General features: G+C 36.0%; 2 protein-coding genes, 1 long non-coding RNA gene and 1 pseudogene across 4 annotated transcripts; 1 reads left to right on the top strand and 3 right to left on the bottom strand.

The window, feature by feature from the left end:
- Positions 1-329: 329 nt before the first annotated feature.
- LOC147406944 (cysteine desulfurase, mitochondrial pseudogene) lies at positions 330-2444 on the bottom strand (annotated as a pseudogene).
- Positions 2445-4004: 1560 nt separating this feature from the next.
- LOC147406943 (cytochrome c oxidase subunit 6a, mitochondrial-like) lies at positions 4005-8820 on the bottom strand. Of its 2 annotated transcripts, XM_086435297.1 has the most exons (4): positions 8464-8804; positions 5787-5893; positions 5626-5668; positions 4005-4226 (listed from the first exon to the last, which is right to left on the bottom strand). In XM_086435297.1, exons 1-4 carry the CDS (start codon positions 8573-8575, stop codon positions 4186-4188), a joined length of 303 nt encoding a protein of 100 aa, XP_086291423.1. In that variant the 5' UTR covers positions 8576-8804; the 3' UTR covers positions 4005-4185. The 2 variants fall into 2 exon arrangements, with proteins under 2 accessions (XP_086291423.1, XP_086291422.1); XM_086435296.1 differs by lacking the exon at positions 5626-5668 and having other exon boundaries at positions 8464-8820.
- A 1377-nt stretch (positions 8821-10197) lies between these two features.
- Positions 10198-12359, top strand: LOC147406942 (uncharacterized). The gene is made up of 3 exons (XR_015176644.1): positions 10198-10487; positions 10593-11759; positions 12013-12359. It is a non-coding gene; the product is annotated as an uncharacterized LOC147406942 (long non-coding RNA).
- A 5988-nt stretch (positions 12360-18347) lies between these two features.
- On the bottom strand, positions 18348-20270 carry LOC147406941 (uncharacterized). The gene is made up of 2 exons (XM_086435295.1): positions 19436-20270; positions 18348-19230 (listed from the first exon to the last, which is right to left on the bottom strand). Exons 1-2 carry the CDS (start codon positions 20059-20061, stop codon positions 18519-18521), a joined length of 1338 nt encoding a protein of 445 aa, XP_086291421.1. The 5' UTR covers positions 20062-20270; the 3' UTR covers positions 18348-18518.
- Between the last annotated feature and the right edge of the window lie 4853 nt (positions 20271-25123).

Genomic DNA, 25123 nt, shown 5'->3' with positions numbered 1-25123 from the left:
GAATGTGAGATCATGCAGTTCATGATAATCCTTGTCCTCTAAACTTACGTCCTCCTTGTTTCCCCTTACACACTAACATGTTGATTGTGCTTTTCCATCTTACTGATGGTCAGTCCACGTGTCATACAGGTGTACCAATTCACTTGCACCATTCATACCAGAAATTAGGTAACATGTTGTTCATTAAATGAGTTGAGGACCATCAAGATCCTTAAGACCCAAGGTTTGAATTTTGATCAAACCAAGCGACATGCAATTTCACATGTTTACTAGAACTTACGTGTAAGAAAACAACATTTTATATCCACTCTCTCCCAAGGGTGAACAAGTTTTCTAATCCACAAATATTTGAATACATAATATGCTATATTTCCACATCATCTAATAACAACCAGGTAGAAATCAACTTTGCAGTATATGTTCAAGACTTAAAAAGAGTACGCATTATCAATCACTCCTAGGATTACAAGTATCCAAAGATATGCAAACGTGACCAAAGCATAAGAGCATATGAAGAGAAATACTCGAACTCTTGCTGATATTCATAATAAAAAAACGCATAAGAGTAACTACCAAGAGTTCAGGGGCTTGCTCGAAGATAAATTAAAACAAAATCTGGATATTAGTTTGCGGGTACTCCATATAGTCTGAGCAGCTCAAGTTCACACACTCCACTATATGTAAAAGCTTGCCAGTCAGTTAATGTAGAAGAATCTAACATTTTAACCAGTTAGTGTAGAATCTAAAATTTTAAACAGTTAGTGTTGTGCCCATTGGATACTCTTAATGTCGATCCCTTCTTTCACCATTTCATAAAGAGGACTCATCTCTCTCAACTTCTCCACCTGTTTCACCGTAAGCTCCAGAGCCCGATCAATCTCTTCCTCTGTCGTAAACCTCCCAATCCCAAACCTAATCGATGTGTGGGCCATGTCTTCTTCCACTCCTAAAGCCCTCAAAACATAAGAAGGCTCCAAACTAGCGCTCGTGCAAGCACTACCACTTGACACCGCAACCTCTTTCAACCCCATAAGTAAGCTCTCACCTTCAACATAAGCAAACGAAATGTTCAAATTCCCCGCATACCTCCTCTCCGTGCTTCCATTCACCACAACCCCATCAAGCTTACCCTTTATACCATTTAGTAACCTTTCTTGCAGACCCGAAATCCGCTTCTCATCGTATTCCATCTCCTTCATTGCCAGCTCACACGCCGCTCCCATTCCAACTACCAAAGGAGTGGGAACAGTCCCACTACGAATCCCTCTCTCTTGTCCCCCACCATTCATCTGCGGCTCCACCCTAATTCTTGGCCTTCGCCGCATATAAAGCGCCCCTACACCCTTGGGTCCGTAAATTTTGTGCCCACTAAGAGACATTAAGCTCACATTCATCTTTTCAACATCAATAGGAATCTTTCCAAGAGCTTGAGCTGCATCAGTATGAAATGCAACACCAAATTCTCTACAAATTTGACCGATTTCTTCCATAGGTTGGATAACACCAATCTCGTTGTTCACCAACATCACCGAAACAAGACCTGTGTCGGGACGAATGGCGGATCGAAGGCGATCAAGATCGATAATTCCGTCTTGGCCGACAGGGAGATAAGTGACATCAAAACCCTCTTGTTGGAGGTGACGACAAGAGTCGAGGACGCATTTGTGTTCGGTTTGGGTGGTGATGACGTGGCGTTTCTTGTCTTTGTAGAAATGCATGAGACCCTTAATGGAAATGTTGTTGGATTCAGTGGCGCCAGAGGTGAAGACGATTTCTTTGGGAGAGGCGTTGATGAGGGAAGCGACTTGGGCTCGAGCTGTCTCAACAGCTAAGTCGGACTCCCAGCCGTAGAGATGGGTGCGAGAGTGAGGGTTCCCGAAGCGAGAGAGGTAGAAGGGAAGCATCGAGTCTAAAACCCTAGGATCGACTGGAGAGGTGGCTTGCATGTCAAGGTAAAGAGGTCTACCTGAGATTTTGACGCCTTTCATGGAAATACCCTCTGTGTCCTCGTTTTGTTCTTGGAGAAGATGAGGAAGCGGTGGTGGTGGTAGTGCAGCAGTGGTGGCTGTGGCGGCCATGGAGAGTGGGCGGAGTTGAGATGAGGTTTGGAGGAATGTTTGGCGAACCTTTGATGCGAAAAGCTTCGTTGCCATGGTTTTTCAGTTGGGTGCTTCGATTGGATTTTTTTTTTTTTTCTCGCGAGCGAAGGCCGAAAGGCTTAAACACGATAGGTGAAGACTGTGATGAGGAGAAGTCCGAGATTTCGACGTGAATCTTCGCATCAAAGTCGATGTAAAGCTACGGGTTACCCTAACGCAGAACCAATCAGGACGTCAAGAATTGGGTTCAGGATCAGGATATTGGAAAAGCAATGGTTATGATTCGTTAACTTTTAGCACCAATTTTGTTCAGTTGATAGGATTAGACTTTATAGCTCTGGTTTTATTCCATTTAAGCCCAAAATGGTTTTTGTAGACATAAAACTTTGGTTAGTCAAAAATGCCCTTTTTACTATATTTAACCGAACAATTATCAAATTCATTCTTGAAAAAAAATAAAATATTTACTATGATGCTAAGAGAAGCTGTGTTTATTTACCCTCTTCGATAATTATTTGAAAATTTACCAAGTGGATCTTCTTTACGACAACTATCTTGTAGCACTCTCCTCACTAATGAGAGAGAGCCATAGTATGAAAAACTAATATCACAAGCCATCTTGTGATCATGATTTAGATCTAATTTAAAAAATAATAAATAAATTAAAAAAAAAAATAAATATATATATATATATATATATATATATATTTTGTCATATCCTTGTCTCTAAAAACGAACAACCTCTGAACTCTCAATTTTTTAAGAGTAGGATAGTTGTGCTATAAAGGATCCGGTTCCCTATATAATTATATACTATGAGAATCATTTTTGTTTAAAAAAAAAAAAAAACCAAAAAAATTACAATATCTATCCTAATTAGATTTTTTTAATTATACAAATATCTTTTTATTATATTATTATTAAAATCTCTTTAATTAATATTTTAAATAATTATAAATAGACCTTATCAATACATATAAAATTAATTTAAATTACAAATAGGCCTTTGTGATACATGTGATTTTGCCATGCAATACCAACCCCCCACCCCAAAAAAAATTAGCATTTAGTGATCAAATTCGTAAAATGAATAAATTGTGAATTGCTTTCTAGCAACCTTGTCTCTGTTATTTATCAAGATGTCTATGATATCCCAGTTCTTCAATTGTAACTGGTCTAGGTTTACCTTAACCCTGTTGACCTTAACAAAAACACCTTAAGTTATGTAGCAAATGCCAGCTAAACTCTTTGGGTGACGATACCATACCCCTAGGTTCAGATCCCGCTAATTCCTAGTTATTGAACTCATTAAAAACACTTATCAATAAATAAATAAATAAATAAATAATCTTATGTTATCTTCAAAATTACTTTAATTAATATCTTAATTTACTAAAAAAAAAACCCCTTATAATATAAAATTACAATCCACTACCTACATCAAGTTGTATCTGGACATACCCCTCTTTAGAAAGGGGAAAAGACCCATTCCAGGCATATATAACAGAAAACAAGTTTTAAAATCTCATTTGCCTAGCCAAAAAACAAAAAAAGTTCTAATATCTCATTTCAATACAATATTTTGTTCTAGAAAAAAAATCAAATCACTGAGAGGCGTTCACTGTCTTACTGATGGACTACATGCTTTCAGTGTATTCTAGAAGCATTCTCACATTCAATGTTTTATAAAATGCCTCCCAGTTATTCATTCTTGCCTAATTGGAAATTCTTTCCACAGCACAAACAAGGGATTTAAATATAATTGTGGTGCCCAGCTTTAACAATGCATGACGTGGCCAAGAAACTCTAAGTTAGCAACACACCATGCACTTAGTGTGCCACTACACTTGACAGCAGCCTAGATGAACAAGTTTTCCCGTCAACAGATTTAGAAAGATAAAAACAAATCAGAACTCTCAACATTTATACATAGTAAGCCAGTTATGACGACATTCCATCACCATTCATTAAATCTTATTCAGCTACAAACATACCACAAAGAACCCTGCTTCACCCCAGGCAGGCAGTTTTCCAAGCTTGTCCTATACTGATATCAACGTTCAAAGTCTCCTTAGAATTCATGATGTTAATGATCCTTGCGTTTCTTCTCAAATAGGCTATCAGGACCTGGAAGGAAGCCATAACATTCATCAACCAATGAGAATTACTACAGAGTTGGTCAATCAAGAAACACGTCTATATGATATTATAGCTTCTTCAGTCTCATCAAGGATTTGCTGTTCAGATCAATCATCCCCGAGAAAAAAAGTAGGATCATGATTCACAAGGGATGTTAATCTAATTCACATCTTTTGAACTCATAAGCTAAAGGTAAATACCAACCGACATCTTGTACTAATAAAAGTATAAAAAATGAAAAAGAATTCTGATGTTTCGCACTAGAGTCCAAGACATTCAGAATCCAAACATGGAGATTGAAGACCCCATTGAAGAGTACTGAAGATGAAGGTCCAATATACACCCCCAAAAGTTTAAAATAACCAAAACCACCCACACTAACATGTTTTCAAACCATAGCCAATTTACATGATTGGGTTCTGTCATGCAGCCAAAGAAATAAGATTGGGGCCTTTCGAAATTGACCTGTAATTAAAGCTAGCATTCTCAATAGACATAAAGTACATAGCAAAAATGAGAAGTTGCGCTTTTGATTAATTCCACAGTATATATGGGTTATATCCCATATATACGAAGATATGTGTTTAATGGATCATCGATCCCAACACAATTAATTAACAACCAATTATGACGTACCCAGGAAATATATACTATAGCCCCCATTTTAATTACTTGAACTTACTAAAAACCTCTACACTATAATTCATTGGACTCACTAAAGCTACTCTATAGATATTCTAACTTGCTAAATGGCAACCTTTCACATCTTACTCTTCACGTGTTGCCCCATCATAGGATTCCATCCAAGTGGTTTCGCCCTACTTAGGATTTTTCCTTTGAAGCACTTTTTATCATCCCTAGTAATTTGATCAGCCTTCATTTGACATGCCTACAGTAATTTGATCAGACGTCATCTGCCATCTGCGGCCCACCTACGATTGTAAACTTGGATAAGAACAGATGCAACTTTTCTTCAGCACTAAGACTGGGATGATCTCTCCACTATGCACAAGGGCCAGCGAGTTTTCATTTCTCGCAGCAACGGAAGAAGTTACCTAATCATGAACCTATGGCCCCAAGTCAGGATTGGAAATCTTAGGTATACAAAGTTCCAAACCAACTAGAGACAAATCCAACTACTTGAATACCCACTCGTTCTCTTACCTAACAGAGTGTGGGCCATGCTTAGAGCCCATGAAACTTATCACTACCTTGTAAGGGCGTTCAGACTGCTCCATTTGGTTCGGTTAGGATCCAGTATTTAAATCTGATTATTAATCAGGTTTGGACTAGATACCTCAGTACTCAACCCAAAACAGGCTGTCGAAAAGCCTATATTGCAAAAAAAAATCAACTAACATTGCAGCAGAGATAAAATGGAACATACCCCAAGGAAAGTCCTTGTGTCGGATACGCAAATATGGGTACGGCTGCAAGAATAAGTAAGCATATTCATTATATAAACCTATAAGTGATGGTGTAAGGGAAACCTGTATCAACTAAAATGTTTAGGTAAAAAAAAAAACAAAAAACAAAACAAACGCTTACGGGAGGCTCCTCGTAGTGGTGATGACCCTTAGATAGATTGTAAATTGCCAAAACAACGCACGTAGCGATTCCTGCATATGTTATCTTTTCCCATTTTTCTGCCTCATCTGCCAAACACATTCTCTTGTCACACTTAACTTTAATATAATAAAACAGAGATAAAACTGAAAAATGAGAAACAAAGAACAACAAAATTCACTAGAAAAAAAAAAAATGAAAATACTAAATTAAGTAAGCAAAAAATCGAAAACACATTTGAGAAAAAAGTATGACAAATCTAACCTTGTGTTTCAAAGTATGTATTAGTTAGTTGGATAGTTACTAAATAAGAATACGTATACAATTAGAAAAATTATTTATTTCGAATTATTTAGTATTTATTTCTTGTTATGAAATAAAGCATTTTCTAAGGAGATCGACCCACCTATTGAGTGAATCAAATTTATTTTCTTGCATGTTTGGTTCTCAAAACTCATATTCGTATCAAAGCCAACACTAAGTCTATGTTCAAAAAATGAAAGAAGGGAACGAACTAAAAGGGGGCACAAAAAGAAAGGTACCAAAATGAAAGCAGCCACAAATTGAGCACCAAGGCATTACTGGAAGGGACGACCAGGGAAAGGGCTACCTGAGGGCCTAAAAGAAGGGTACAAGAGGGAAGCCAACGTAGGGTGAGCTGTTGTGATGCATGATAGTATGTTACTGTTGAGGATCTAAGTAGAGTCAACTTCCCCTTGGTTGACTGGAAGCCACGTGGGCTCCTACTAGTGGAGCATACTCAGTTGACCAATCAAAGGCGATAAGAGAGCCATGAGATTAATCGTTAACAAGGAGAAACATGGAAAATAGAGACATGGCATAACTAGGATGTCGACATCACGTGAAAAATCATGCAAGCTCGTTGCAATGGCGGTTCTAAAACGTTTGAGAATAAGACAAAAAGGGCCACCTAACCGTGGGAAACCTGAAGAAGGGTGACCTATCCCTAATTGACCAAGGCGCCACATGGCACCCTGCTAATGGAAAAGCCTTGATTGACTAAGTCAAAGTGCAGCTTCACAAGAGGCTATGACATGGCACATACTTACAATCATGACATGGCGCAGTGAGGTGGCAGTTTGGCAAAGGCTTGTGTGCCAAGATCAAATTTGGGAACCATGTAAAATTATTACAAGTACACCCTCGGGCCGTTATGGATACAACGGGCGAGGTAACTGACGCATGTACGCACAACAAATAACAGTTGAGGAATAACACATCGACTGGCGACACATGGAAGGTTTGTTACAACGATTAACTAAGCTAGAGTTGTGCCAATGATAGGGCGCCATTTGGATTTATCAGTTGACAATGTCAGCGTGGATTAGGGTTTGTTAATACCAGGTGGCAGGATATAGTAGGCTAGAAGCCCCTATAAAAAGGGAGAGAATAGGACTTTGAAAAGGACCTTATCCAATATTTCAAGCCGTCTACAGTTACGATCCCAAGTAGGTATGGGCTTAACTTTCTGCACTATTAACACATGGGTAATTTTTGGTGTATTGGTCTAGTTCATATCAAAACACGAATCCTATAGGTATTCTTGTCTTTTAAATAATACTTAATATTTTAATGGTGGTGGTAGGTTAAATATAAATATTCTTTTATAATTTATGATCAAGTTTGTAAGGGAATCATTTAATGATAAATATTTGTTAAGGTATAATTTGTAACAAAGTTGAAAAAGCAAGGTTTGTGGAGAATAATTTATGAGTATATGTAAGAGCAACTCCAACCAGTCTCTAAAATTCTAAATTTAGAGATAGAGACGCACCTAACTCTAATTGGTCTCGATTTTAGAGAGATCCCCTCTAAATCACTCCAAACAAAGAGATCTTCAGAAAAATTTGAGGGCCTCTCTAAATCACTATTCACCTTTTTTAAATACCTATCGTGTACTTTTTTCTTTCCGTAAATGTCATCTTTGACACTATCTTTTCATGGAACATGTTTTAAATACCATTTTTGTCTCTTTCACTTTTCAACTTTTTCAAGTGAACAAAAATTGTTATAGAGAAAGAATAATGATAAACGGACTCGAAAAAAACATTCAAAATTCACTCACTGATGTGGCATGTGCACACAACCATTGATATTTTCCTCATGTATCCCGACGAGAAATCTATGGTTACATGCCACGTCACAGAGTGAATTTTGAGTGGCTTTTTTTCAAGTCAGTTTAACATGACTCTTTAGAGAAGGGACTTGGTTGGGGTTCAAATTGGTTAAGAGGTGAGCATCTTATCTAAATTTAGAGAATATGCCAATTTGGATGAAAATTTTTAGAGACGTGGGTTGGAGATGCGTAGAGTTCTTTTCTAAACAGTAATTGAGTTCTACTCTTTCGGATTGTGGACAAACCGTTTCCGAAGAGGGCAGGATTGTTAGAATTCTTCTACTTATTTAGATAATTGTTTCTTTGATATTATATTAAGGATGTAATTGGCTCTACCTTTCAATTCTACCAAATAATAAAGAATTTCCTAAGGAGGTCGACTACTTGACTCCGCCTTTTAGTGAATCAAATTCGTTTTTTTTTTTTTTTTTTTCCAGCGAATTAGTTTATCGAAATTAAAATAAAGAACACCAAAGTAAATAAAGAAAAGCGAGTGAGTCGTCTTCTGTTTTGTTTACTTACAGGCATCATCGTGATGAGAAGAGGAAGTGTTTAAGCTCCTTTTCGAAGGAACATTTCGTCCACCTTTCCGAAGAGCAGTTTGAATCCCAGATCTCACCATCGTCATCGCCATCGCATTCGCATTTCTTCTCCACTCTTCTACAAACTTCTTTTTATTTTCTTCATTTTCTTCTTCTTTCTTCTCGAAACGTCTTCTACTTTCTTCTATTCTTAATTCTTATTCGTGTGGTACTGCCATCGCCATTGCCTTTCTTCTCCACTCTTCTTCAAACTTCTTTTTATTTTCTTCTTCTTTCTTCTCGAAACGTCTTCTACTGTCTTCTTTTCTTAATTCTTATACGTGTGGTACTGGTACAGTGGTACTCCCAGTTTGAACTTTGATGTCAACTCCTCTCATCAAGCTTATAACTTATAAGCGCGCGGAGACGAACACGTAATTTAGCCAACTTATGATTCCAGAACAACAACCAACTGTAGTAAATTAATGGGAAAATTATTGAATGAGGGTTAAATATTTCAATATTTATATAAAAAAGGGAAATTTGTTTAAAAAAATAATATATTAATTATAATTATAATTATTAAAAATATATTTTTTTAAGAAATTATCAAAAAGTAATAAATTGGGGGTCTGATAGTCGATTTTCAACTTAAATTTAATCACGTACCCAAAATACCGTTCACTAAATATAATAAATTACATTTTGTACATGAATATTATATTATTTTATAATTATTAAAAATAAGAAAAAATTATATTATTATCTAACAATATTACAAAATAATAAAATTCACTACCAATGTACCACTACAGGAAAATCAATATATAACGACGGGATTTAGCGACGGTAAAATTTTATCCGTCGGTGTAGAGGACTTATAGCGACGGATCAAAAACATGTCGTTGGTATAGAGTTTATTTTCTCGTTTTTTTTTTTCCTCTCTTTTCATTTTCTTTAGTTTTTTTTCCCTCTCCTTTTGTTTTCTTAGTTTGTTTTTCCCTCCAACCAAACGAGCTCTCTGCCTCTCTGTCGAATTTGAGAGAAAACGTATATTTCTCTCTGCCTCTCCGTTTTTTATCCGAAAAGATCAATCTGATCCGAAGAAATAGCTGATTAGGGACGATCCGAAGAGATCGAGCTGATTAGGGACAAAAAGATCGATTCGTTCAACAATTTCAGATTTTTGACTAGAGGTCTAGGGTTTATCATCTATCAAATCAAGGTAAATCCATGAACATATTATTTGGAAAGAAAGAATTTCACACTGTGAAAGTTTCCTTCGTCACTCACTCTCGTTTCATTTTCGTTCTCGTTCTTTCTTTAGAATCTTTCTTCTCCGTATCTGTGTTTCTGCATTTCTTCTTACGGAGAAGGAAATGAGGTGGTGGTGATCAAGAGTCTCTGATTCAGAGAGATTTTTATCCTCACATAATCTTAGATCCGACTTGCAGCCATTCTCGTTAGGTTGGATTTTTGTTTTTGTATTTTTTTCGTTTTCATGATGGTGATTTGTAGATCTGGTCTTAAAAGTAGGTTTTTATAGATTTATTTGGTGTTTTAATTGCAGCATTGTTGTTTCTGATTGAATGTTTTTGTTTTGGATTCGATCTTGAATGTGTAGCAGTAGTTTGGGGGACAATTCTAGTTTTATTTGGTTCAAATCATGTAATTTTCTGGAAAAATGTTTATTCTTTAAAGAAATTCTGGTTTTTTTTTACCTTTTACCTCAGAAGAATGTATGCTAAATCATAGTTAATATGAAAGAATACCACAGCAGTGCTTCCATGTTTGCATCTGTTTCAAGCTTCACCCTTCTACTTTACTACACTTACTGTATTCCTTGATGGTTGTGGTTAACAGTTATATAGCCTCTGATATGGTGAAGCTCGATATCCTCCTAAATTTGCAACCAGTAGATACTACAGCGACCATTGTTCACAAACTGAAGACACAACGGGTTGGTCGTGATACATGGTCAGAAAATCCCCATGTATCCAAGTGTCCCGTGCTTGTTGACCTGAGGTAATATTATGCTGCCCATATACTTAAAATAACTTTATTCTGTTTAAACTGGCGTCCGCTGACAAAACAAAAAAAAAAAAAATCCTCATTTTTGTGGCATTACAGGCACTCTCTTAATGGCAAGTGCTAATGAATCTTGGTTATTATAGATGAAACTTCGCCACAAAATAACTGTAGGATCTGCACGAACATCAAATTCTTCTAATGGAATATTCAAGATTACTAGGTGCAGTTGCCTTTCTCCCACAAATAGATGCATATGTATCTTTCCATGGCTCATGTAGATTATTTACGTCATAGCGTTCTCTATTTATTAGATATAAGAGCAAGTCGTAGTGATCTGAATTTGGACCTGGCTTCTGTAAATTCTTATTATTTTTTTGGTCTGTTCTTCAGTAGTATAATTACAACTACATGGAAATGCAATTGTAATTATACTTTGAAAGGTCTTCAAATCTAGGTACTAGTGAAGGGTTAGAAATGAGATGTAATTGTTCTTGAATTAATTTAGAAATGTGTCATTGTCTATTTGCCAATGCAGTTCTTCCCATGGCGACATGGTTCTTCCCATGGTGGACGAGTTGGGTGCACTTTCCAATGTGAGTTAGGACCTCTTTGACTTGGGCAAATCATTAGACCGATTTTGGTTTCTTTATACAATTGACATTTATGAAAAATACTTGATATTTGTTAACAATCTGGGAGTGTAAAGTCTGTCCATTTTTGAAGTTTGACCAGGGAATTTTTTATTTTTCATTTTTTTAAACCATGAATTCTAGAGGGTTGAGGTGTCATTTGGGCTTCATGGTGCAGGCGTTATATGACATTGTTAGATTGTTTCTTGGCAAGAAGGACTGTGTAATTTATTTGCTTGGAAGTTGGAGGCTTTCTTTCTCTTTTCATTCCACTTTACATTGTATTTATCAATTAAATATTTTATTCCATGAGTCATTAGCATGTGCTTTTTTGCTCCCTTTTTCTCTGGTGCAATTGGTATTTGGAAAATGTAGCCTTTAGATATTCTCTAAGTTGAAAAAGGGGATCAAAACAGTTCTCTTATCATTTTAAGAACTGAGAAAATGAATATGTTTGTCTCACTGACACATCTAGTGTCCCCTTGAAGGTAGGTGCCAGCATAAATGATGCATCACTTCTGTCGAAAGGCTAAACCAATACATGCACATTCCTCCTGAAGCCCCTGAAGTCATAGTAGAAAAGCGTCCAGCAGCCAGTTGGCCTGTTGTTGGCAGAATGGAGATTCATGATTTGAAGGTATGTATGTGTGTATGTGTGTATGTGTGCACGAATTTCACTTCCTATATCAATTTGTCACTTGGGACTGTTAGTTATGACAATTGAGGTTAAGCCTTAAAGGTCATTGACAACAGTCCTAAAGTAGAGGAAATGATCTATTAATTGGACGATCATCATCATCAATAAAGTCTTTATTGGAGGTACGGTGTTATCCCCACTTTCACTTGTTTTCTGAGTTATATATAATTAATAAACTGAATTCAAAATCCAGATTTCAGGAGAAACCATTGGAGAAGTGAAGACAGTTGCAGATATGCATGAAAGGAAGTTGGAAATGGCGAAACATGCTGATGCTTTCATTGCTCTTCCGGGTTTATTCAAACTCAACGCATGATATGATGAGGAAAAAGGAATCCTCTAGAGGAGGTTTGTTGATCAGAAGCATGGTATCTACGTTTACAAATTTTTCTCTTTTCTTTTTTCCTTTCGATAGCTACATTTGTAAATTTAGATGGTGAAGTTATGTGGACTCCAATCAAATGGAACTACCTGTGCCATGATTGTCAACTGAAATATGACACTGAAGTGTATCTCCTAATGAGATTAGTTTCTATTTTGTGGAATTTTCTATTTTATTTGAACATGCTATGATGTGCATGCTCTCCTTGATGTTAAGAACAGATCTGCATTCTGTATTTTCTGTATCCTCATATGCAAATTTTAAACTATCATACTGTAATTGGTTGGTAGCTTTTAGAGGCTAAGTATATTCTACATTGATTTACTTAGGCTCAACTAAGGTCACTGTGGAACCTTCTTCAGCAAATGGGTTTTCATCCTTGACCTTGAGAGGCTCTTATGCTGAACACAATGAGTCCGACATTGCTCAAAAGTCCATCTCATGGCCTCCATCTCAAGATGATGAGAAGATGGAAATGGTTTCTAGTCAAAGAAGATTTGGATCAGAGAACTGGGCACACATTCTGGCGAGATATCTTATCAAAAACTAGGCACTAGTAGATGTGGTGGGCAGAGTGGTTACCCTATGATGCAGAGTAGTCTTAGGGTGGAGCAACAACATCAAGGAAACTGGTTGATGCCTCTGCTCTCACCGTCTCAGTCAGAGACACTCCATTATCTGGTAGGAGTAAGACCACAACCAACCATGTTCCAGCAATACGAGGCCGTAAAGTCCAAAGTCCAAAGGTGATGGTAACTGTAAGCTTTTTGGAGTTCCTCTCAGCAATAACCCTATGGTACCACTACCAGAACCAGCAGCAATGTCTCATACAAATATGATACCTGAGCCTGAAAGCCAATTACAGTGTGGGGGTGGGGGGTGGTTGGCTTTTGTAAATTTATGATGTGTGGGGGGTTCAGCAAGGGTGGCTGGCTTTTGTAAATTTATGATGTGTGGGGGGTTCAGCAATTTACAGTGTAGGGGTGGTAAGCTGATATAATTGATATATGGGCTGGGCTAGCTTTAGTAAATGTTTTTTTTTTTAACAAAATAGCATATACCGACGGACTTAGAAAGTCTGTCGGTAAAGATGTAAATAACAAATGAAAACAAAATTTCCACTAGAATTTTTTTCCAGAAAATAATGGATATAGCGACGGAAATTTTATTATGCCGTCGCTAAAACAATTGCCGACGCTATCAACTGCGACGAGTGCCGACGAAAAACCTCTCCGTCGGTATATTATTTTACGACAGAATTATGTAGATTTAGCGACGGATCTATCCGTTGGTATAAGTCAATTTTCTAGTAGTGTACGTCAGATCTTCACAATAACCTCCATGATGATATATAATCATTCTTCAATTAGTCATCTAAAAAATTTAATTTCTTCTTACAAAAAAAAATTGAAAAGAATATACAAATAATTAAGAGAAATTAGAGAGTAAGAAAACATGAAGAATAATCGATAGAATTGATTGTGAGATTATGCAAAATGGGGAATGAATATGTTATTTATAATGGGATTTTTCATAAACCGTTGTGAGTGGAGTGGAAAATGTGACCGGTGGAGCTAGCATAAATCAGAGAAAAAAAATATTAAATTTGATTGTTATAGCGAAGATTGATGGATCACGGATTTTCGACGGGTCACTTGAAAATCGACAATTAGACTGCCAATTTTCAATAGCACTTGGAAAATGACGGTTTGACAATCAATTTTCATAAGGGTATTTTATGTCAACTCGAAAATCAACCATCCAACCATCAATTTATTAATTTTTTGCTAAATTCAAAAAAAAAAAATTTAATAATCATAAATTTATATATTATTATTTTAATAAATTTCTCTTAAAAATTTACCAAAAACGATTTAAGTCGCTGAACAGGCCAACGTTTTAATGTATTTTATACATTGCCTTACCAAAAATGCCATCCAAAGAAAAAAAAAACACACGGTTGTCAAACTCAAATCATTCCAACGCAAAGGAAAAAAAAAATACAAAAGCACAATTCTTTTCTATGATTACGAGAGAATAGCCTGCAAGCGTCCATGCTTGGATCAACAGCTGCAGCCAGAGCTAGTACAAACGTTGCTACATCCTTCGTGTTGCTCACTTGCTGCACACGTACTTACCCTCGTTGCTATTTACTGGTTTACAAACGAGAAACTTATTCCCAATCCCATAATCTATTACCAATAATGAATTTGAACTTGTTGATGATTTTCATATTGGTAATCCATTGAAGAATTATCACGCATTTTTTAAGCCATCTCACTTAGGATGTCTGTTAATAATGGGTAAATTACTATTTCAACTTTTGACGAATTTATGATTCTGACTCATTATTCATTTTAATTATCAAACATGAACGGATAACGAAATTGGAGGTTTTAAAGTGACTATTACGCAGGTTAAAAGCTAAATTGTCACTTTAAAACAGTTGAATTCACTGCCCGTTCATGTTTGATAATTAAAATAAACAGTGAATCGGAATTGTAAATTCATCAAAAGTCGATCACATTTTCGTAAATATCTCTTTGTTAATAGCTTATCTATTCAAGTTTGTTGTTTTTCAAAATCCATCTTAGGGTTTATTATATACTTATATTTTCTAATGTTAAATTGCATCCTCCTTCATTAGATCGATCACATCATCTCTTCCAAAATAGCTTTCATGTTAATAGCTGCCCTTCCAAATTTCTCGCAATTCTAACTAAAATTAAAATCATCAAGCTACTAACAATATCACTAGACGTACCCATCTCCTAGAGGCCTAGGTCACATATGCATGAACTAAAGTTTCTACTCCAAGGCAATGACGCACGATGACCTCTTCAAATTCTCCTCCATCACGATCTCCTTTATTTTATATCTCAAATTTAAATTTGATTTTGCACAAATTTTACAAATTTATCCCATAATATTTATGTCTTTTTAACACAATTTATTTATAATTATGTCACTTATCATATTCATCAATAAATAAAGATAACAAATCTTTTTAAATTTTAATATATATATTCGGCATCCTACTATTTATCCTACGTTTTGCCCTATGTGTTTTGTCCTACATGGGTTAAAAGTTTTGAAATGGGCTGATTTTTTATATCCTCACAAAAAATCAGCCCATTCCAAAACTTTTAACCCCATCAAAAATGATTTATAAAAAATGGATAGTCCACAATTCTTGAACTTTAAACATGGGGTTAGAAGTTTTGAAATGAGCTGATTTTTTGTGAGGATAATTTGTATGTGGGGGGGGCTTCTCCACCTCTAAGTACAAAGAAGGATGAGATATCTATATTCTATACAGTAAACCCGACCCCCGCCTTTTTATTATTTATTACCGGCATAGCAGCCACTCTTATGCTCGGTCGGAGATAGGAGAACGAACTCACCTAACAAAGAGAAGGTAGCCGTAGGTTTAATTATCCATAGTCTTGACTTAGCTTTAGAGGAGCTCACGATAAAGAGGACGCAGGGGGATCTATCCCTTCTTCTAAATGGGCGCTAGTCCTCACGGGAAAGCAACCCTACCTTTCACTTTAAAAGCTGGAAGGCGCCTTAAGGCAACTTACAGTAAAGGAAGAACAATCAGACTCATGAGTAGAATCTGCATCGTCGGAGTAGTCTACCATCTCCGAATGGGGCGCAGGAAAGGAAACCTCCCTTATTGAGCTAGCAGGGGCTAGAATAGAAGAAGCCCTATTGAAGAATCAAAATGGGGCGAATGAGAAAGCAAAAGAACTTATTGAGATGCAAGACCTGGCAAGGCAGCACGCTTTGGAACAAGAACAAAGGGTCAATGTAATATTACGGGTATTGATGAGGACGGCCTTTATACCATGACTGCCGCGAGGAAGTAATGGAGCGCAGGAAAAGCCCAACACCCGCCTTTTTCAAGGGATCCAGGAAAAGAAAACCACCACCTTTTTGAGCTGGAAGACCACGAAACGGAAGCACGCTTTCGGCCAGATGAATAGGGTATTGCTTTGAGGAAGACCCGCATACCATTCCTTCGGAATGGAGGGCACAGGGGAGGCGCCGCGCCATACCTTATTCAGATGAAAGAGATCCAAGGAGATCGGCCTTGGAGACATGCACAAATGGGAGCGACTTGAATTGGAGCTTGCAGACCGTAGTACCCTTGTGTATGTGTATATATATATTACCATGACTAGTACCTATCATTTTATTAACTTCCTTGTATAATTTTTCTATTCTTTTTCTATTACCTATCTTTTTTTTTGACTTCCTTGTATAATTTTTCTACTCCATTTCTCTTACAGCTACCAAACACCCCAACAATTAAAAATCCAAAATTTGGCATTGGATGTAATACATCCAACACCTTAATTTATTCAATCCAACCCTACAACAACCAATATCCTAATTGCTACGCGTAAACACTCGAATTTGAACCAACCCCACTTGAAAAGCACTAAAAATATATGTATTTTTATTAAAAAATCGTCAACGGGTCTAAAGACCCAAAATATTCAAATTTTGATATTTTTGTTCAAATCAAAAGCCTTCAAATTCTCAATTGTGCTATGGACCCACAAAAAAACTTTCCTAATTTTTAAACCCCATCATCTTCTCAACCTATCATCTCTCCTACTAATCCCTCAAAACCTAAAACTTCTAAGTCCAATGTCTACTCAAAACCTCATCAATCCTAAGCCTAAGGCACAAAAAAGGTTTATCCTAAATCAAACATCTACTCAAGTCCAAAATCATACTCATATTCACAATTTTAACCAATCACTATAAAAAAAATCAATGATCATCAAGAGAGACATATGTCATCCCTTCAATCAACCTCCAAAAAAAAATCATTCTCAGCACCGCATCACTATTTTTACATCATACAACATTCCACTACTTAACCCCATCACATTCTCCCCAAAACACTCCACAAGTCATCTTCATACCCCCCACACACCCCTTCTCCTTAATCAACTCATCTAACCCATACACCTCCATTCCTTTTTGTCATGTGTCATCATATCCTTCACTTTTTCAAAATCAAAATGCCTACCTTTTTATATAATTATTATTCCAACCAACCCCCACACCCCTTAACTTCACCTAACAACCAATGCATATGGGTTGAGAGTTCCAACCCACATGAGTCAAACAATCTATTTCAACCCCTTTTTAATAAGTTTACCATCTCCTAACCACAAATTTCCTATATCGCATTCACAAATCCTAAGTTATTTACCATCATTTACTATTTTCACCTTATTCTACTCTTAAAAAGTCCCTAAAAATTTATAAAAACTGACCCCTCTCACAAACCCACCAATGTTTGAACACCCCTCCCCTTCCTCAAGACATCTCTCTCAATCTTTAATGTTCTCAAACCCCCTAAAGTCTTATCTCAATCTCACTCTAAAAACCCATAAAAATCCCTAATAGTCTCTTTACTCTATTCTCCTTAAAAGAAAAAGAAATTCTACATATTTTTATTAAGAATCTAAAAAGAAGAAAAAGAGTACAGAAAAGGCTAAGACTTCAAGGTGGGTGTGAGATATCATTTTAAGATTATATAACTCCCCTCTCTCCCATCTTCATCTCCTCCTATATTTCTTCCTCACGTTTTTTTTTTTTTTTTTTGGATTTTGAAAATCTATTTCCATTAAAAAGATGAATATGGTAGATTTAGATACAATAGGATCTCTCTCATAATTAGATGACCCTCATGATTTACGTCCAAAAACCCTTTTAAATTTTAAAGATACAAATTTTTTTTCTACATTCTCTCTTAAAATTTATAAAGATAAAAAACAACAATTTTTAAAGATTACCATCTATGATGAAATGAATAAAATATATAACAGCTTCCTTATCCCTAGACCTCTTATCTACCTTATCCCTAGACCTCTTATCTAAATAGATCACCACCTTTATCCTTACGAGAATCCCCGCAAACGAAAACTAAATTATTTTCGGAATGCCCAGTCACACATTTTTCTATAATTAAAAAAAAATTCTAAAAAATAATAGGGGAGAATCCAAATCCACTCATATCTAAACTATGATAAAATAATAAATATTTCCAGCTTTTAATCAAAGTAAATAGAATCAGCTTTCATATAGAAACATGCTCCTTAATTCTTCTCCCCACTGTACAATGTAAGAAAAAAGAATGTTCAATTTTTAGTGTCAAAAATACAACTAAATGCCACGGCGATTTAAAAAAAAAAAACACCGTTACCAAAACCCAATCAATCCAAAGCAAAGAAGAAGAAAGAAAAAAAAAATTACAAGTTGCCAACAAAATCAGAACACAAGAAATCCACAAATCAACGAAACAAATCCTGATGATGGCAGAATTCTGTTCTTAGCTTCTGAGAGAATAATCTACAAGCATCCATGCTTAGATCTACAGCCGCAGCCAAGGCCACAAACGCAGCTGCATCCTCCATACAGCTCACGTGCTGAACACTAACCTCCACTGCAGGTTTACTGCATTTCCCCTCTCCCTCCACTGTTGACGACATCACGAATCCTTTGTAGAGGCTGTAAGGCCACAACCCATGCCCAAAATCACCGCTTCCCCTTGGACTGCCAGCTGGTGAGGATGAACTCGAGTTAGAATTCGAGTTCCCACTCATGTCGATCATGAATTTGCCACCTTTGTTAGTGCCCAGAGTCGACTCAGCGAGTACGATTCCCTCTGAGCTCATGCCGCCATTGGTGTCGAGAATAAGCTTGAACTGGTAACCAAGACCGTCGCTACTTCCTCGTTCGCGCCAAGCTTCAAGACGACCCCACGGCTTCCAAGTTCCGTCTCCAGGGCGAAGGATCAGCCACGCCCCAGGATTGGATCGACTGACTCGGTCCGTACCAGGTGCGGCTACGAAGGGTGTCACCATTGACGCGACGGCTACTGGTGAACCGGAAAGGTCGTGGACTGTGATCGACCAACCTTTCCTCTCTTTCCTAGTTAGATCTCTCTCACTCCCAAGAGAGCTCAACCAGCTTCTTGAACTGCTTACTTCGCTCTGCGATGATCTATTAAGAAACAAATTTTCAAGAGAATCAGCCAAAACAATCGAGAAGGGAGCCAAAAAAATTAAAAATTAAAAATTCGAGAAAATGCATCAAATCGAAATCCCGACACTTGAAATTCTCGATTCACTTGAAATAGATGTTTATTGACTTTCAAAGGTTCCAAAATCCAAAAAACATGAAGAAACAGAAAGAAACCCTAACTGACCTTGAGATCTGATTTCGGTCGATGGAGTTTCTGAAACTGAACTTGCAAGTAAAAACAGGCTGCCTTCTATTACCTTGGATCTGGAAAACCTGAGGACTGCACTCTGGTTCTCCATCAAACTGAAAGACGAATCTTGGATCGGGTTCTGTCCTCACATTCAAGTGCATCTGCGTAGATGATGATCCTTTCGCACCTTTACCAACCGAAATCCAACCATTATGAAAAATACGAGACTTAGTCTCTGTTCCCTCCAGATCTAACGGCACAGAAACCCTTCCCAACAGTCTCCCAGAATTTGCACCACAAGTTGTCCCTCTTCGGCCTGTATAGATCGATATCTTCAAACAAGGTTTACCAGCAAAGATCGATTTCGCTACAAGCTTTTCCAAATCGGTCTTGCTTAATTGGAAACTTGCAGATAGGGTTTGAACTTGACCATCAAGGATCTGAGTCTCCGGATGAATCAGAGGGATTGTAACCGTTTGATGTGGAAAGTTCTTGAGTTTGATCTTGCAAAAACATGGAGAACTTGAAGGGTGAACGCCAGACCGAGCAGGTTTCGAAGCTATGGGGATCTTCAAAGCTAGGTTTCCAACAAGGATTCGAACGAAAGGACAAGGATCCATGATTCAGTCCTCAGTCCTTCGTTCTCAACCCAACAAGGGTTTCGATTTCTAGGGTTTTCGAGTGATCTTCTTCAGCGATCAGAGAAGTACACGATGAGATCGATCCAAAACACGAAGAAAACTACATCTAATATAAAGTAAAGAGAGAGTTAGGTCTGTTAAGGTCTCTGGGCTGAGACAGGCTGGCGTTGCTGAGGAATTATCCACAAGGACTGAGCTGGTGCGCAATGCGCACGTACTATACGACAAAATCTATCTCGTCTGTCTCGCTGTTCTTAACGCCTTAGCTAGACGAACTCTTTTGATATTTGTCGATTTGGTGTCCGCCGCGTGTCCAAAAGATGTATTTTGTAAACGTGGCGGATTAAAAATCACAAGATATCATACTTTTGATGTTCTAGAGAGATAAGTGTTTTACAATTTTTTTTATTTTTTGCTACCACTTCAACAACGGTTGGATTCTCTGTCTAACTGTACGGTAGTTACAGGTGTTAATTGCACACTTTGTTCAACTACAGCTGTATACAGGCTGTCGTTTTTAAGTTTCAACGAACTTCGATGCGTCTAAGCATTTTCAAACATCTTTTATGACCTGTCCCTGAATTCCACGTGTTATTTATTATCTTTCGGCTCTAGATTCTAGTATCTTCGACATGGCTGGAAAATGCCCAATAGCGTTCGGGATGGGCCCACAGCCCCTCTCATGGCTAGAACTAGCTAATCTTGTTGATTAGCAACCCAAGATGGACTAAAAACTATGCCAAGTGGCATTTGGGAAGAAGATGTATCAAACACGTAATACAGCTCTCCAATCTACATATTAGTCTGCAATGCAATAAAACTGTCCCCCGTTAAATACATAATTTTTTAATGCAAAAAAAATAAATCTTAATCCACAAGAAAACTTAAGATAAAAAAAATTTGTGAAATTCGTAATTATTGTGGGTAATAAATATTTATCAATTTTGTATTATGTATTCATGTCAAAATTTCTCAAAATAGTAATTTTTCAAATTTTCTTAAATAATTTTTCTTTAAAACATAACAAAATTCATCGTTACACACTTATTATGCTATAGGGTCAAGATCGTTGGACTCTTAAGAATGACTCATGAAAAAAACACATGATCCCAAATCTTTAAATGTAAAATCTAATGATTGAGATTTTCCTTAAGATAAGTATCTTTGAGATTTGTGTTATCAAGATACTCATACACCTCAACTATTAGATTTTATATTTAAAAGATTGGGATTATGTATTTTTTTTCATGAGTGTTCCTAAGAGTCAATAGATCCCAATCCTATGTAATAATTCTTCTAATAATCTTAAATGAAATGTTGAGACTCTCGAGATAGACCAGTGAGATGCTAGGGATTTTCAAGAAAAACACTTTCTTATAAAATATTTTACTAATCCCTAAAAATTCAGAATTGATAATTAGGAAATGAGTCATCTTACACTAACTACGATCGACACTACATTCAACATTGACCTGGTGTGGTAGTGCACAAATAACTATAGATTTCTTTTTTCGAGATACAAGTTAAAAATCATTATTGAACAGTTCAATGTAGGTAGTCTGTCATTTTCCTTGGGAAATATGTATTTTTTTTTCCTTTGAGTGGTGATTATATGACTCCCCACGTGGCATACTCAATCGACTTCCCTAACGTGGGGTGTGCCAGAACCATAAACTTTTGTGTCTTGTGATATAGCACATCCCCATAAATATGTGCAATTATGTATCCCGTTGAAAGGAAATCTATGGTTTTGACACACCCCACATCATGGGAATCAATTGAGTATTGCACGTGGGGGAGTCAGATTATCACGACTCTTTTTCTTTGATGAAAAGAGTCCAACTTTAAAATGACCAACTTTCTTCAAAAATTTGAAGGTACCCCCTCTTTACAAGACATCTAGCATTTTATATAGAATAGCTCTTTAGAATGCCATGTGTAATCCAAAGGAGATGGTTTCCTCAAAATTTTGAAGGGGGAGATTAGTTTAAAGCTTTTTCCTGATGGAGAGGCTCAACCAAGAGTTCACACTACTAAAAGACTAATTTTAGGATGCCTAATAATAAATAGGGTATTTTAGAAATAACCCTTTGTAAAATTGGTGATATTAGGGTCATCTCCTTATAAAATGCAAAATTAGATTTACCCCCCTTGATAGTAAGTCAAGCTTCTATTTTCTTGAGATTTAATGGTGAAAGTTTGATTATTATTTTTTTCAAAATACTCTTCAAACACTTAAATCACTAAATCAAAATTCGAAAAAGATCAAATTTTCACCGTTAAATCATCAAGAAAAAGCAATACTGACTTACGATCAAGGGGGTTAAACCTAATCTTGCATTTCATAAAATGTTAACCTTAGTATCATCAATTTTAAGAGGATTGTTTCTAAAATACCCTAATAATAAATAAGTAGGAATCAAAATATTGTAAAAAATGATGTATAAACTTATCACTTTTAATACATTTTAAAATTGATTTATAAACTTGAACAGAATTTAACTCTTCAAAAATATTTTCTTGTAATGCATATTAGTACGTAGTTAGAAATAAGCTTATAGATTTTCTCATTATCTTTTCAAATTGGTATCTCCAGTATAAAAAAGCAATTTTTATAAAATATTACACATTAATAATTGAAAAAATTATTATTTCATTTTTTATTACAATAAACTATAAAAAAGAAAATGCAATACACAAATGGTTTTTGAGACTGTTGATGAAAGTGAGAATCAGAAGTTTTCTGAGTAAGCTGACTATTGATAGAACCGAGAATCGGAAGGTTACGAGCTAAGCAGTTATTTTAGTGTCAAAAGTTAAACCCCAAACACTACCCTATTTGTTTGGCCGATTCTACGGTGGGCCAAGGCACCAGGCAGCCAGCTGTTGTCGATTGTTGTGATACGTGCCAAACCAAGTAAGAACACACACGTGCGGAGCTAGTAAAGAGCTGTCCCTCCAATTTTTGGCCCCTTCAATTTTTTTTATTTTTTAATTGATGCCTTTTGACCAGACCTTCTCATATACTAATTATTGGTAAGAACTTAAATATTCTTTTCTTCAACTTCTAATTAAAAATCTCTGAATTATCGTTGAAATCATTCATCTTTGAATTTTTTAATTATACAATTAATCATAATTTGTCCCTACTACAAGAAAATCCTGACTCCACCTATCAGAACACATAAATATTAATTTCTTTGACTGGAATGCCCTTGTTGTGCCTTGTAGTTCATGGATGATAATTCAATTTAATATTTTGAAAATTCCATTATTATTAATTTATTGGCAGAAATATAAATTTACACAACCCAATTGGTGGAACAACATACATGTAGATTGACCAATTGGAGATTCTGGTCCTGGTCTCCTAGATGAGCACAGCTACAAAATCAGATTAGGGAGCCCCCGAAGACAATTTGGAGGGAATAATAGTAATAAAGTTGATTTTATTTATAAAAATATATATAAATATTATTATTATTTTAACTATATATATATATATAGGATCAGGTTTCGTAGACACATAAAACTACAACGTTTTTGTCTTATATGATTAAAAAGATTCAGAATAGATTAATTTTTTGTGAGGATGATCTCTATAGTGAGGGGATTATCCTTGTAAAAAATCATCCCATTCCAAAACTTCTAACCCCATCAAAAGTGATTTACAAAAATTGGACGGTCTAAAATTTTTCAACTTGTAAACATGGGGTCAGAAGTTTCATAATAGGCTGATTTTTGGCAAGAATGATCTCCTTACCATAAAGATCATCCTCACAAAAAAATCAGCTCATTCCAAATATTTTTGCCTATATAAGATAAAACACGTTGTAGCTTTATGTATATACGGATCCTAATCATATATATATTATTACTAAAAAATTATGGATTAAATCTCCCATTGAAAGGGCTGGAAATTATTCTAGATTGTTTGAAAAAATTGGCAATTTTTGTAATGGGCAGGTTATAGCTAGGGGACATGTGGAGGGAAACACCATGAATGGTAACCCATCTTCGACCCTTAAAAAAAATGTCAAGGGTGCTCAGTCTCACTTCATAAAATGCTACAGTAATTTCTTTTGAGAGTTGCTATTGGCACCCTATGTTTTACTCACTATACCCCAATTTCTTTAATTATTTAACACACCCCAATTGAAGACTAAAACACTAATCCTGTTACAAATTATAATCTCAACATTACAAAACATTATAACACACGTTCAAATAATTTCAATAGTTGTTTACAATTATAATTAGACTTGTAAAATTGGAAGGGCATTTTTACTAGTATTTGCCTAGGCACAGGCATCCTCTTTGGAGGTTAAGGGGGTAAAAGAGACAAAAAAAATAAAAATTGGAAGCGTGTTATTAAAAAATATTTGGGGTTAAAATGGTAAAACGAAAAAACAATAGATAGAGGGGTATTATTGAAAAAAGGTAGGGGGGAGAAGAAAGACAATACTGTCGAAGGGGTGAAGAGTGAAAACTAGGCTTAGACCCATAGCTTAGTTGGTTTGACACATTTAAAGTCCAGCTTACCCATCCAATAATAATAATGATAAGAGTGATGACTAAAAAGATAAAGCAATACAATAAGGCCCACACAAAGAGATGGATGAGATGTTTACAACCCCCCCCCCCCCTCCCCCTCCCCCTCCCCCTCCCCCTCCAAGTGGGTCCTACAGTTGTATTTCATTATAAAGACTATAGTTCATTTTCTTTAGGATTAAAAGGGAAAAGAGAAAAAAATAAAATAAAGTTTGAGGTATTACTCTAAAAAATATAGGTTAAAGGGTAAAAAGAGAAAAACAATAAAGTGGATTAAAGAGGAAACATAGTAAAGTGAGAAGGAAGAAGAGTAGTTGAAATAATTTAGTTGTTATTTTAGTCTTCATTGTTTTCTAGTAATAGTTTTTATTTATTTATTATATGTAAGAACAATTTTGCCTTCTGAATCTTTTATTATTATAAATTCATGTCAAGTTCACAAATTAAGACTTGATAATTAGTTTTCCATAATTCTTCTTGGTATCAGAGC

Source organism: Akebia trifoliata, chromosome 3 (genome assembly GCF_017979445.1).
Source record: "Akebia trifoliata isolate Shusen 1 chromosome 3, ASM1797944v1, whole genome shotgun sequence".
NCBI classification, from domain to species: domain Eukaryota; kingdom Viridiplantae; phylum Streptophyta; class Magnoliopsida; order Ranunculales; family Lardizabalaceae; genus Akebia; species Akebia trifoliata.
The sequence above is the reverse complement of the archived record's forward strand: the minus strand, read 5'-3'. Positions and strand labels throughout refer to the sequence as shown.